We start from the raw sequence: 15,324 nt of genomic DNA, 5'->3' as shown, positions 1-15,324 counted from the left end.
GAGCAGCAGAAGTACTGGAAGAACCTGCTGCGTAGGCTTATGCTAACCGTATGTTAACTTTGCTTCAAAAAAATTAAACCCTACCTCCTGCAGAACTTGATTTGCCATTGAGAAGAGCTTTCCACTTGCTGGGATTGAAGGGGAATTTTTCAGTCCCTGGCAATTGTGCAAGGAGATGGCTATTGTTACTGGCTCAAAGACTGTAGAAAGAACTTTAATTTCGCTGCTCTGTTTGATGCCTCTGCAACTTCAAACTGTTTTTCAATGCAAATATTCAGCTGACTGTCCACTGTTGCTGCTTTTAGGTTTCTTTCATTTTACTTTCTCTTCCCCCATCCTCGTGTTTCCTCTACATTGAGTGTTTGAAATTATTTTTTTTCACGAGACATTTTTGTTTCCAGACTAATTTTATTTTCTCTCTAGGTCATTTATGTATTTGTCTTCACTAATGTTTGCAACATCTCCAAACATAGTATCCTCTGTGAATTTAACTAACATGCTGTTTACCCTTTCTTCCAGATCCAGTTTCTGATCCTACTTCCACATTTGGGAGTATGCAAGGGACAAACACATCTCTTTGCGTAGCTTGACTGGATATCCCAAGACTAGGATGTTAGTATATTTAAACAATTTATTTTTGCATTAAAATGTTGGCACTATATTAATTGCACATAGATTATTATTATTATTTTGGAAAATGTAGTTAGCTTTATTGGCATTATGCATATTCAGAAGCCTGCTGGTAGAAACACTTTTTCTGCAGTCTGACTAATGCTTATTGGTGACTTCAAAATGGGTGCAGGAGTAGGAAGCATTTCAGGGTTGATTTTTAAAGGAGCCAGGCTTATTTAGTGTTACAGCTTTAGCACTCATTCTTGAAAATCTTGGCTCTTTGTCTAATAAGATTAACTGTAGGTTAATCCAAGAACATATAAAATCTTTAGACTGTGTTCAAGATACTTATGAAAGACCACTTCAGACTTCTGAATACATGAATACAGGCCCTAGGAGAGATTTTTAAATACTTGAAATAGTCAAATATCTACAGAAATACTTGCATCAAATAAGCGTTAATGAAAAACTAAAATTGCACACTGAAGTTTTTTGAATCCCTGCATCACAGGTTGCATTATTCTGGTACTTGTAAGAAACCAGTTGTCTGGAAAAGTAAACCCTAAGCTAAACTACTTTTGCAGAGTTAATAAAGCAGCTTCCTTTAAAATGTGTTTCGTGATGGTGCAGTTATTGCAAAATGAGCTAGTGCATGTTTTCTGTTATGTAAGCAATTGTCTGGCAGTAATCAGCAGTTCAAAGATAAAGAAGTCAGCATTAAACTAATGTGCTATTTTTAAAACTGTATTTTTTCTCAGCCACCTCTTAGAGTGTCTCATGTATTCAACTACTGCTGTATCTAATTGAAAGAACTACTGAAACACTACTGTAAGCAACTATTTAAATAACTGAAGTGAATTTGGTGCTGAATGGAGTGTTCATTGAATAGCTGTGGACTTTGCAGGTTCTTCTGCAGCCCTAGTTTTCCAGTGCACTTCTGTTCTTGTTTTACCTCTTGTAAATGGAGTCTTCTCTTCACCTGGTTTGAATTTCTTTTGTTAAAACTGTTGCCTATCATGGCTAATGTTTCCAAGTAATTGAATTTTCATTTATGCTCTGTACATGGGTAGTAAATTTAGGTAAGATTGCAGATCTTCAACTTAGCTACTTTGCTACATGTTCTCAGAAGAACCAGTGCTAGGGAAGCACAGTGTTTGCAGCACTTGTTCTAGTGTTCCGCTGCATTTTGTTTTCATGATCCATTCCCTCACTCACCCTTTCTGGTGTTATTCCTGTGGTTTTACAGGAAAGTGAGTTTGTTGTGGTTGCTTACGAGCTTTTCAAGGGAATTTTGAGACTCATTGAATACTGTTGGTTATTTTATCAAGTCTGTTGAAGCACAAGGTGTTCTAGAAGTCAAATATTCCTTGAGCCTGGAAATGTTTCTAGTGTCAAAGAACACTTTTTAAAAAAACTTGGCTCTATTTGAAATAACCTTCAGAGGATTTAAGGCATAAAGTGGTGGGGTAGTGGGGAACAAGGCACTTACATGAAATTGTTATTTGTGCTTCTTGCGCACACTGTCTTCAGCAATTTATTGTTCATTCTTTATGTGGTACTTTGTTCATTACATATGCATGCTACTCTTTTTCTTTCAGAGAAACTTGTCTATGAAGAATTCTGTAGGGAAAAGCTGACCTTAAGGGAAGATATTTACTAAGTGTCATAGACACCAACCTGTTTTGTAACTTCGAATATCTGTTAGTGCTACTCTAGACTTTTAATCCCTTAGGATCAGATGATTAACATGTAGCCTGCAGAAACACAGTTTGTATCAAATTCCTTCACTGTTTATATGGCTGTACTGCTGGCAGCTCCTAGCTCTGGATTAAGAAATCCCTTTCTAGGATTTTGCTCTGAAAGGAATGTTCAGAAGTTACAAAAAGGGCTACTTTGGGTATAGGTGGACAGCAACTCTCATCTTAAAAGCTGCAGCTTTTCTAGCAAAGCAGCACTCAAAACTGTGAGTGTCTTTTTGTTGTTGCTTCATATAGAGGTCGTCTGTCTCCAATGAATTTAGCGATACAACATAATGTGGAATGCTAAGATTGAGAAGCTTTGCATGTAGATTACCTGGAAAATTTTACTCAGATTTTGAACAAAAATCCTGTGGAAGTCAGCTACTTAGAAGGCTGGGTGTTCTCCCAGTGTTTCTTCACTTAGCACCAAAGAAATGCTTTTAGATCTGCTGAGCATCCTAAACAGGGATTCATTCTTTGAACAGATCCGAGGCAGCAACAGGTCTGCCAAGACATTTTCATTGAGATACCAACTGTAAAATTGGAGCAAGGGTGGCTCTTCTAGAGGCTTGATCTCCACAGGTTTTGTCTTTAATAATTTGATATTCTTGACTAGAAACCTGAATTTGATTAACTGTGAGCATATTCTGAGATTCTGCTGTAATTCAATCTCATTGAGAAACTTGATGTGCGGAAAGCGTGGGACTGCTGTCTTCTTTCAAATTCAGATCACATGCTGATTTCAAGCAAAGAACTTCAACTAGGCTGAAAACAAAAGTTGTGTGGGAATAGGGTGGCCTCAACCAAAATACAGTGGATTAAATATTTGACTTCCTTAATTATGAAAGGCTGGTAACATGCTGTGCTTAGGAAGTGTTCAAGGCCAGGTTGGATGGGACTTTGAGCAACACCTTCTAGTGGAAGGTGTCTTGCCTGTGGCAGGGAGGTTGGAACTAGGTGATTTCTAAGGTCCCTTCCAACCCAAACCAAACTGTGATTTTATGAATTCTAGAAGGTCTGGAGTAAATGAGACAGAGAAGACTGGGTGGGCAGTGTCAAAAAGCTGCACAGAACTGCTTGGCTTGAGGAAGACTTGAAGATGATGATAGTATCTGAAATTACTTGGTTAAGTGCAAAGTAAATTGTTAAATATACCCATAGACACCAAATTCACTGTAGCTACCCAGAAAAGATGCTTGGGCATAACTTTGAAATCCTGAATGGCCATCATAAAAGATGTATTCACTGTCATGTTACTTTTGCATCAACCAAATCCCAAGGGATTTTTTTCTGACTATAATCTTCAGCTCTGATCCAGTACCTACTTCAGATGTCTGTCTCAAATCTGAATAAGGGAAAGGCAATCTGAGAGAGCAAATAAGGAAGTCAAACAGGTCTTGATTTCAGCAGTGTTGCTGTCTAAGCTGTCCCTGGTCCTGCCACTTGTTCCTGCTGACATAACTGGACGAGGCCAGGAAATTGTTCTTGTCTAGAAATAAGGCAAGCAAAACAGATTTTTTTTTTTTCATAGTCTTCTGTATGCACTTGAACAGGTGCCAGTGTATTGCCAGTGAAAAGGGAAGAGTGTGAATAGAAATGCCTGGTGTTAAGCAGCCTTTCTTCTGTCCCACATTACTGTCAAGGAGGAAAAAGAAAAGCTCAGTGTAACCCCAGTTGTAGGTGGACACAAAATGCCCTAAAGAAACTGGGTGATTCTCTGGGGAAGCATATCTGCTGGCATAGCTTATGGAATTGATGTTGTATATCTGAAGCTAAAAGGTTAGTGAGATTCACAGAGCTGCTACATGAAATGATGGCAAACACTGCATGGCATTAGAAGTGAGAGAGAGATTTATCAGTTACTTGCTCTTTGGGAAAATATCCACTAAACCCCAAAGGCCAGGCGATCTTATAGCTGCTTACTATGAGTTTTCTGCATCTCTGTGTAATTTTTAAAGAATGTTCACTGCTCCTATTCTACATCGAGTAATGCCCCATCACATCTGGCAATTTCAGTTCCCACAACTTACTTCAGCACCAAACTGTTTTGCTGCTATAATCTTTTGTTACAAGTGTCGTCTGCAGCTGTGCTTGTGCTTCTGTTTCCAGAGGAATATCAAGGCTTGCAGCTTCCGTAGTGCACAGGCATAACCCAAGGTGTGAATGGAGGGCAGGTAATAGTATTTCAGTTACTATTTAGTTCTGTTGGCACAAGGGTAGCAATAGTAACACAGCTGTATCTTCTGTGATGTATGAAAGAGTTGTCATGTGCTGACTTCATACTGTTGTGCTCTTGATACTGTTGTTGTGTAAAGGTCCATAAAGCTGGAGGGGCTGTGAGGCTTAGCTGTGTTCCCTTAGAGTTTGCACCTTGTGTTGTAGGCTTATGAGTGCCTCACTTGAGGTATACTTTCAAATGTGATTTTGGTGATGGAAAGTTAGTCCCTGTAATCTGCTCTCTAGCTAGTATGAATTCTGTGTTCACATCTTTCCGTGTTAAGATACTTCTCCCTGTATGCTGATCTGTTTGTTTGGGGGATTTTTGTTTAAGGTGGCTATCTTTCCCCCCCTGCCTTGCTTTGTTACCCTTTCATTTTTGTGTAGCTGCCTGTATCACCTGCTGATTTCACTTAGATTATCCTTTCTCTTGACAGAACTGAACAGTCCATCTGAAAAGCCTGAGGATACTTTTCTAGAATTTGAGAAGCCTTTTCAAAACATCAGGCGTGCCTCCTATTCACTGTAGTCATGATTCAGCTTTCTTTGCATGATCTAGATTCTTCTTTTGTTATCTGTTTAATCAGAATTTAGGTACACTCACTGATGTTTTAGTGAGATAATCACTTGACTTTATTAAGTGGTGCATCTTTACATATTGTAAGACTTCTCAGGATGCTCTTAGTTAGCTGGAGTCACAAGGCAAACTCTTCATGGGGGCAATAATGTAGTGGCTTATGGTGGAGGTTTATTTAACACCAGACTTATACAATCACAAATTACAGAGTAAAAAGACTCTTGGCACTTTCTGCCTTACAGGTAAGATCAGTATATTCACCTCTCAACTAAGAAATGTTCAATAAACTTCCACAGGTCTATGCTATTTGTTGAAGATCATCAACTTTTCAAAGATGGGTGATACAACTATATTTAGTTTCCTAAATAGAATCACATTTTCATTCCTCTTTGCAGACTCCTGTGTAGATTTGAAAATCTCTGCAGAGATGGTCAATGGGATATTTATAACTTGAGATCCAAAAAGAAGAGAATAATGTATTGAGTTAATTCAGTAATGAATGATGATATAACTGACCTGCTGTGGTAAAGGAGGTGAAACTGAGAAACACTCTAAGGGTTTGCTTGAGTGTGGTTGTTTAAATGGATTCGGCAGCTTACTTAACTGAATTGTTTCAGTAAGTGGCTATGTGTTGCAGACAGGGAATGATGTGAGGCAGGACTGAGTTCCTAGGGGAAGGCAACACTCTTCAAATAGGACTGCTATGGAGTATAAAATATAGCTAATATCACAGCCAGTTTAACCCACGCTTCTCTCACACTTCTCCTCTGTGCCAATACATATCTCTTGAGGCTGAGGTGAAAATCACTGGTGTCCTGTGCTTCCACATATACTATTTTGGGGGAGAGGGAAGGTTCCTCCATGGTTTAAACTGACTTGGGCCTCTGCTTTACCTACTTGTGGCAAGTTGTTCCTGGCAGCACACCTGACTCTGGCTGATCTGTGCTATGAGCATTACTGTGGCCATGAAATAAAGTGGAGCAGTGAATTGATGCTGCTGGAAATCCTCTCTCTTCTGTGGGAGGTGTTTTCTAGGCAGATCAATTCTGTCTACTGCAAGGCTATTCTTATGCTTGTGCCAAGGGAGCATGGGGATAAACACTGATGGTTAATGAATGTCATCTTAACTTTGCTTGGGAGTGAAGCATTAACAAGTTGTCTCCAACGGGAAAAAAAATCAAGGTTTTTATTGTGCTGCAGTAAATAATGCAACACTGTTGAATATGGGAAAAAATTGCCTCAAGATTGAGAAACATTTGTATAAAAACCTTTGGTCCATGATGTTTTACACTATTGAGCACACTCATTCTTGGACTATTTGACTCTTAATCTGTTTATAAACTTTCTAGCTAGTTGGTGTAGTTTCTTCTCAGTGGGAGTTGTACCTGGTTGCATGCTGGAACTCCAGACCTGGAGGCTGAACAAATAAGAGTAATGTCTTTGAATTGAGATACTGAAAACCAACTCCCACTTAAATTTGTAGCGTTAAAGCTTGTTTGGGTTTGGGGTTTTCTTTGGTTTTAATTTGGATAATATTTTACCATTAATTAAAAATGACCTTTTTAAGGATACATAGAAAGTTGTTAGTTATTGATATTCTTCTGCTGTCATTCTTTGCCATTTTGTGATGCCTGTGTTTTCTGGTTTATTTTCTAAAGTAATAAAATGCAAGTATTTACATGAGAAGATTCCAGTTAGGTTCTGCATTGGTGGTGGCTGGCTGTGAAGAAAACCAGATAGTCATACAATAAACCTCCTGATCTTGAGTTAAAATGTAAAACAAAAGCCAACAACCCCTGCCTTGAGCGACGAGCCAGATTAGTGATGCAGTATCTACAAATCGGAGGATGTTTCCACCCCCACAAGCCCACACAAGATTACAGCTCAGTCTGCCTGTGCAGTTGCTGTATCTTGAGGTGATGTTGAGCCACTGCAGAGTCCTTGGCTTTTCTTGAATTCTGGTGCTGAGGCTTCTGATTAGAGATAAGAAGGTTGCATGCCTTCCTGTGATTCTCTACTTGGTATCAGATCTCACACACAAAAATACTCCTTGTGGGAGTGGGACAGGAGATGATCCATATTATGCCTTTTGCCTTGCTGTACTCTGGCAATGGGCTTTATAACTTGTTGCTTCTGGGTTTTTTGGAGTGACTTTTAAGATGTAATCAGTGAGATAACCTGCTAGTTAGAGTGCTAACATAGGATGGGGAGACCTGTTCCCATTTTTTGTGCTGCAGATAACTTGTTTTCTTTGCCTCTCTGTTCTCCCCTGTAGAGGGAAGAGACCTACTCCCTTTTAGGGGATTGGGCAGGGCTCTCTTCTCTTGTGAAGGCAAGTGCATTGCAGCTGTAGTTCAGATATGTAGCTGTTCTTCTGTCATGCTTAGTTCATTAACTTTTAAATGCCTTGCTGTGAGTTTGATATTGCATCACAGAAAATGTGCTTAGGCGCGAATCTCAGAGGAAAAGGAATTGCTTGGTAGAGAGGGATGGAGAGAAGAGTCAGGATGGCCTTGGCCTTCTGCAGCTTCTTCTTTATTAAAATTGCAGACCAGTAGTGGAATTTTAATGAAGTCTTGCAGGATGGATGGCCAGAAGCTCTTTTATCAACAGTGCTTGTCTGCCTTAGTAGTTTTCTTTTCCATTTTTTGATTTCTCAGCTTATTGCTGTGGTAAGCTACCATAACGGTGAAGTGGCTGTTTGACGGAACATGTGCCTTGTTGGCTTCTCGATAGCTTCAAACGAAACTTCTCTACTGGAGATGCTGTTCTGCGGTGAATAAAGCATTAGTCTAAGGCCAAAGGACTCTCTTTCTCTTGAGCTCCATGGGCCTGTTTAGGGACCTCAGCAGGTGATACCATGTATTTTGACTTGGGAACACAAGGTGTTCTGATGAAAAAAACTATAGAAGAGCTACGTATTGCTATATAGGACTTCATTATACCTGTTCTTTCAAACAATACCCATCTTAACATCCTTATTTCTTTTCTTCTGTATGCATATGTCTGTATTGCTCTTGCAGAACTAGGTTATTGGTACTTATGGTCCCCAGAAAGTCCTTGGATTTACTAAAGCATCTGTTGTCTCTGGGGCAGGGATGTCTGCAGTGAGTCCCTGAGCAGTGCAGTTTCATTAACAAGAATGCAGAAGCATGAACTTTGAAAACTTGCTGAAGATGCACAATTTTTCTTTGTTCCTCAGGAAGCTCAGGGAAAGTTGGTTTAACTTGGAGTTGGAGTACTTAATTGGACTTCATTCACATAATGAGATCTCTCATCATAGTTGGATGGGAGCTTCTTTTATTTTGTTGCATGAATTAAAGAATATTCACAACTTATAATTATATGCATGTCCTGAGACTTGGTGTATATTAATAACTGTCCTGTGACTTTTTTTCCCCTCCCTTGTTGCTTGGTCTTGCTTTTCTATTAAGATGCCTGTGACTGAAACATTCAAGTTTAATAGATTTTTGTCCTGAAAGAGATGGAATTCCCATGTTACACGTAGACAGTAGGATTTTTCTGAATTAATTCCTCCTTCAAATCCCATAGCTGTGGATAAATATATCCAATCTTGACCAGAAAATCTAGGCATGAGAAATCCAATAAAAACCTGATGTGATGATGGTAGCTCTTGCTTCCTACTAGTTAATGAGACTCCTAACATGATGAATGTAATTGCTGGGGGAGAGTATGAGGAGAACAGATCTCAGCACCCAGCCCATGCTTCCCTAAATAACACCTCCAGAATCCTAGGGCAGGGCAAGTGTCAGTCTCGTCCTAGAGTGCATGTCTTGTGCCTTCACTTGGACCCTTGTCTTATTGTCTGGCTGAGTTTGATCAGCTTCCAATTTCATCTGCTGAATCTGGGGATGTCTGAGAAGCTGTTTATCCTCTTGCTAGATGTGTGATTTGTGGCCTTCTCCATTCCCCTCTGCCTCCCTTTCAAAGTAGTGTTTAATTGCATTTGCTTTAGTAAGCAGCCTGTGTGACCTGGGCTTTTGTTATTTACTGTTCTTCCTGTCTTTGTATCTCCTGCAAATTTAGCGACTGCTTTCTTCCAAGTCACTGACTAAAACGTGAAATGGCATATGGCCAAGAACCAATACCTGATGGAGCTCACTAGCAGTGGTTTCCCATTGACAACAACATTTACAGAGCTGTCACTTAATTGCCTTTTAATCTAGTTTATATGTATTTGGCTGATTTTTGGTTTCATTTGGATTTTCTTTTCAATTCCCTCCCCCTTCAGCTGGTTTTAGTCAAAATGTGTTGTGCTGGCCCAAAAATCTACAGAAATCTAAAAATGTTATATCAAATCTGTTACTGTTAATAAAATTTTTAGTTTCATAAAAGTCAAATGAAATCATTGTTGTTAGCCCATGTTGACTGACACCATTTCTGTTGTTAAATCCTCAGCAGTCCTCTGAGCTATTCCTTGGTTTTTAAAACCTTTATCAAGTTGAGACACCAGTTAAATGTTTTGACATTTCAAAGGGATGATTTTTGGCCATCCCTCCCCCCTGCCCATTGGAACTTTCTCAATATTCTAAGCCTTTCTGGAATTAAACATTGCTGCAAACATTCTTTGTGTAACTCCCAGAGAGGGGGAAGAGAGGGTAGGGGTGGTAAAATATCCTACATAGCATTTTAAGACTGTTAACTTACAAATGTTAAATAACATCACCTTGCTGGATTGTGTTGAATGATCATATGCCATTCTATTGAATGTTTGTTCATATACTACCATATTCTTATAGAATTCTTTAGGTACTATTCATATGTGCCTTTTTTGATTGTTTTTCTTTGCTCTGACCTTTGTAACATTTCTGAATTTTTGTTAATGTTCTCTGCTCTGAATCCCCCTGCACCTCTTCCAACGTCTTGTCTTCTCTTTGTGCTTTCACTCTTAGTTGCATTGTGGTTTTGGATTTTGTTAGGGTTTTTGGTATTTTTTTTTCCCCCATGATACTGTTTTGAGGGTTTTAGGTAAAAAGTTCTTAAATAGTTAAGAAATTTAAACAAAAGATGTAAGCAACTATTGTCTTAATTGATTTGATGCAATTTCCAGCTGTTTGAAGTTGTTCTTCTAAAGTTCAAGTTGCTATTTATTAGGCTGATTGCTTATTAGAAATAAATGTTGATGAATCAGTTGTCTTACTTCCTGTTGCAATTGGTCTACAATATCTACTGTACTTAACTGCTGCCCTGGCTAGTGCTTATTTAGTCTATTGAGATCTTTCATACAAATTGATATTCACGCATTAAATTGATGCTCACAGATTAGAATTGATGACTATGTATGTTTTATTTTCCCCCTTCAAGGCCCTTGCTATGTTGATTTTGGGTTTTTTTTGAGTTCAATTTATGTAATAGTAAAGACAGGTTGTAGCCTTTCTTTTCTTTACTACCCTCAAAATGATTTGACTTCCGGTTAGTGGTACAAACTTTACTGCTTTGGCTAGATGCATGTGTAGGGCTGAATTATGTAGTGAGTATTAAAGGGTATGTTTGAGCTGTGCTGTCACGTGGAAAGCAAGCATTGTTTGAAAAGCTAGGCTCTGTGTCCATGGCAGTCCAGAAATGCATCCCTATCTCCTCCTGAAGATCTTGCATTCCTGGTTTTTAAAGGGGAGAATGTGTCTTTGGCTCACCCACATTGCTTGAGATCAGCAAAATCCTCTCTTGGACTGTGATAACACTCTAATAGTGTTATCTCAAGGAGCCCAGTAGCTACTTAATCATGACAAGAGCTCTCAATTTTAAGGCAAAAGAGGATCTAACTGGATAATTTTATTTCTAAAGCTTGAAGTCAAACTGTTGTGTTAAACTGTTAAGCAACAAACTAAAATGTAAAAATTTATGACTTAAAATACTGATTGCAGAAGGGAGGATGAAAATGCCAGAAAAGATGAATATTAAACTGTTTACGTGCAGAGATCAAACTAGCGAGATTTAACAATGCTTGAAACTGCATCGTCAACTTTTACCTTTAATTTTATTTTTTATTTTTTTAGTTTTAATTTCTGTGCTTGCTACTTGTAGCATAAAAATGGCACATCCATATTCTGACTTTTGTCAGAGGACTTCTTAACAATATTTCTTAAATATTGCTTTACTTTTAGAGCTAACAGTTGTGGAAAAGTACTAGTTATTCTACTCTTGCTTCAGTACTAAGGATTTTCTTTGTTCTTTCTGGAATTTGGGTTTTTTTGGTAACTCTTCACTTCCCAGAGAGCCTTCTTATATAGAGAAAGTGTTTTACACTTTGAAAAGGTTGTATTTTGAAAAGAAATTAAAACCTTTTGGGTCTCAGTGCAAGAATTTAGGAAAAAAACATGTTTTCCCTTGTATAGTCAGCAGTTATAAGGGTTAAATGGATGGCTGCTTTAATTGTGAGGAACTTAGCTAAGGTTATTAATCCTGATATCTAAAATATCAGGGTCTTCATCCCCTTTTCTCTCTTCTGTTATTCCTGCAACTTTTCCACTGGCCCTGCTCTTCAGCTGCTGTGAACTGTCAGACACTGAAATATAGATGGTGGAAATATGGAAACCGGGATTTAGCGGAGGCAGCCATGTTAATTTCTGTTCCATTTGAAATGCAGGAAAATATCATCTGCCAAATGGAAAAGGACAATCGGTGGGAAAAGAAATGTTCTTTTCAAGCTTCTAAGAGCAGTGACAATGGAGAGAAAAAATACTATAAAAAGTAGGCAGCTCCTTTTTCAAGATTTTGTTTTCAATGTATTATGCATGATTAACTGTACGCAGTTGCTCTTTCGGAGTCCTCAATGACTACAGCGCAGGGCTTAGTCTGTCTTTACTGCGCTGCACTTTGCATCTGGGGGGAGTAGGGCTCAGCTTCATGGTGGTTCTGCCAGTCTTTAGTATAATTTTGAATACATTCATACTTCCCTTATTTGCCTTTTTTAATGTCAAGCATTGCACATAAGATGTTCTGCTGTTGCTATGCAACTGCTAAATCCAATATTTAATATTAATAAAACCCGAGTGGCATTAGCATCACTGAGAACAGTGGGCTAGCAAACTATGATTGTACAATATCCAAGCTGTAAAACTTGGCAGGGACTTCAGTGTGCAATTGCATGCATGGCAAACTGTGGGGCATGAGTCATTGGCAGTTACTATTTTAAGAGCGGTGAGTTTGGGTAAAATTTCTGAGCTCTCTTTATTTTTGTTTTTATATATAATATAATTTTTTAAACAAAAAGATAAAGAATGAGGTTGGTTAGCTGTTTTTCTTAAGGTTTCATTTCAGATACAAATTCTGAGGGGTCACTACCCATAAAAGAGTCAATGTTAAAAACCTATGGGTCAATACCCTGATTCTCCTATTTTTCTTCTAGGTCAGGTTGGTCGGCCCTTTCCCACTGTTCCTGCCACTTCCTGAAGCCTGAATTGGCTTTTTTTGGAGGCAGTGCTACTTCTCTGCCTGACAAGGTGCTGTTCAATGGGATGTTTTTCCAGTTTCTTCTCTTCCACCCTGTTTTCTGATCCCTCCCTATTCCTCTTTACTCTTGACTGTTATTTTCACCATCCCTCTTCCACCTTTAGTTTTCCTTTTTATTTCTTTCCCCCCCCCCCCCCCCTCTTTTCCCACTTGATGCTTTCTGAGATTAGATATTTTAGTGCCAGCCTCTAATAGGCTTTAGAGCAAGGATGGTGATGTACCCCAGCAATGCTCCAGCCATCAAAGTCGTGTTGCAGGCTGCAAATTCTGTAGGGTCCCGCATCTGATACCTGAAGAGGTTGGTGCACTGGCACTCTTGCTGACGCCCAGAGGGGTGTTACACTACTTGTCTTTTCCTTCTGAAGACTGCTGTCCAGAAGATAACTTTGATCTGCATAAAGTCAGAGTTGTTTTAGAATTACTGCAATGTAATAACCATTTTCCTTCATAAACACGATCCATTTGTATTTTGACTGGTTTCTTAAAATGGCTATTTCAGGTAACTTATCTGTCCCTGATTCACCCATGCAAGTTTCTCTGAATTTAAAACCATATTTTTGCCTTTTTTTTTTTTTTTTCTTTTCTTCTTCATTTCTTCTTCTGCCTCTCAAAGATTCAGGCAAGTAGGAGAAGCTCCCACTACCTATATGCAAACCATTATTACACCTACCAAGCAAAAGTGTTATTAGGGGAAAAATTACCCTATTAATTACCTACAGTAACTTGAAGTCATGAGTTTTATGGTTATATCGGGAGTACATTTTTCTAAACAGGTAGCATTTGTCTGTCCCCTTAAAGTAGTCTTTGTACTTCTCATATTCACTCTGCTAACCTGTCTTCTCACAGTATTGGGTAGTTAATAGCTCTGTAGATTTTACTGCCAGCAGGGGTTTAGTGCAGTATTGATTTAGCATTTCCAAATAATGGCAGTAATTTTGGTACAGGTTTTTGCTCTTTTGGAATAAACTGAAATTGGTTAGATTTATTTTAAGTGAGGCACAAATCATGGCATTGAAGTAAATCGGAGTGTGTATCTTAAATGCGAATTTGTGATTCGAGTTTGGTTCCTTAGTGGCATGCCGCTTCTGAATCCCTTTCCTTTGGATTTTCTCTCCTCAAACCTATAACTCTTCAGGAAACACTGATTCTTAACATTTGCTGAAATTCAGAAAAGTAACTGAACGCCACTCAGATTGAAGAATGTATTTTTTAATTGGGAAAACATACCTTAGTTCAGAGGTTTAAACAAGAGATCTTGTACGGAGATTTTCTTGTCATGTTGTAGAACTACAACCTACAACTTCTTATTTTCTTTCTGAAATGGTTTATTTCAATGTTGTAATGTTCTTTGTTTTTTAACCTCGCTGTTTACAGAGGTGCAGGAGCCGGTGGGCTCTCTGGATTGTGCTGTGATTTGTCAGGAGTTCAGTCATCACAATTGACCCATGCATCTTGTAATACTTAGAGAAAACACGTTGAGCTCTGTTCTTGGAACAGATAAATATAGAACTGCTATTGTGAATATTCTTGTAGTGACGTACTTAATCTAGAAAGCTAACAATTCTTTTATTTGCTTTTAGGGTTTGAAAGTATTCTAGAAGGCCTGTTTGGACCTGGATTATTAAAAGATCTCAGTTTGTTTAAAGGTATTCAATCTCTATGTTTGTATCTTGTTCTGCATTTCTAATGACAGAAGCAGCCCCAGCTCTGCCTCTAGAAAATGTGTGTTACCGTGGTGATTTGTGCTTTTTCCCCCTCCCCCAGGCAGTGCTCACAGTTAGTTTCATATTGGCTAAAATTACTAATGAGTGTGCGTTCATCTTTATGTAGCTGGGAGTGTATTCGGCAGTGCTTGGAAAAACAGATTGGTTGTGCATAGATAAAATGTGTACAGTTTGGTAATCTGGGGATTTAGAAAAAAGGCCGAAATGAAGCCTGCATACTCAGAATGCAGGCAAGAATGTGGTGAAACAGGTATTTAATTCGGCATTTCTCTTTTGGCTCCAGTTGTGTTGCGCTATATGAATATGAAGTAATTTGCTATTCCTCTGATTTACAGACTGTGAGCCTGAAGGTGTTTCTGATTGGTCTTTTGATGAAAATTGTCTTTTCTGCTGCCTGAGAAGAGAAAAAGTGAAGGTAACAATGCAGATGTGTGAAGCTAGTAGTTGTAGGGGAGGGACAAAGGGAGGGAGCTTGCTCCTAGTTAAGCGAACATAGAAAATGTGCAACCTCCTACCCCTTTCCCCTCCTTGGAAAACGGCTTTTTGGATTAAAACAGTGCAAGTTAATGAACAGACTTGCCTCTTCTCTGCAACTTTGTAGGATGTGATGCACTTTTTTTTTTTTTTTTTTTTTTTTCCCCCCCCTGTGTAGTGGCTCTTTCTGTTTGGTGTTTTTTGTTTGGTTTGGTTTTTATAAGTTCTTTGTAAGGGATCTTGTTGGAATCATGAAACCCTTCCCAAGGGAGCCAAACTGTGGCTTGTGCATGTTTACTGCACTCAGATGCTGGGCTTATCTTCAGTATGGAAATGTGGTCCTTTTAACAGCCTAGAGTCTTGTTCTGTATCTTGGAATCTCTTTCCCTATGGGCCATATCTTTTTATTAAAGGGCTCATATGTATGGTAGATTTTGTACTGTGCTTGTTTATAACCAAGTCATAGAATCATAGATCATAGTCAGAGCCTAAACATGGACAAGTCAGC

At 38.7% G+C, this 15,324-nt stretch overlaps 1 protein-coding gene across 21 annotated transcripts in view; it reads left to right on the top strand.

Annotated features, from left to right (window-relative positions):
• The window catches only part of LCOR (ligand dependent nuclear receptor corepressor), a 93,883-nt gene that overhangs the window by 15,907 nt on the left and 62,652 nt on the right, over positions 1–15,324 (top strand). For 7 of the 21 annotated variants that reach the window (XM_030486873.1, XM_030486874.1, XM_030486877.1 and 4 more), the window contains 4 exons: positions 520–612; positions 11,753–11,856; positions 14,199–14,264; positions 14,678–14,757. The exons of 5 other annotated variants lie outside the window; for them this stretch is intronic. In XM_030486873.1, coding sequence (XP_030342733.1) covers positions 611–612; positions 11,753–11,856; positions 14,199–14,264; positions 14,678–14,757 — 252 coding nt within the window. In that variant the 5' untranslated portion in view covers positions 520–610. Of the gene's footprint in view, positions 1–519; positions 613–3,904; positions 4,131–11,752; positions 11,857–14,198; positions 14,265–14,677; positions 14,758–15,324 lie in introns of those variants that run through there. 9 more of the 21 variants (XM_030486878.1, XM_030486887.1, XM_030486889.1 and 6 more) reach the window with 5 other exon arrangements.

The sequence above is a fragment of the Strigops habroptila genome, chromosome 5 (assembly GCF_004027225.2).
Source record: "Strigops habroptila isolate Jane chromosome 5, bStrHab1.2.pri, whole genome shotgun sequence".
Taxonomy (NCBI): domain Eukaryota; kingdom Metazoa; phylum Chordata; class Aves; order Psittaciformes; family Psittacidae; genus Strigops; species Strigops habroptila.
The sequence above is the reverse complement of the archived record's forward strand: the minus strand, read 5'-3'. Positions and strand labels throughout refer to the sequence as shown.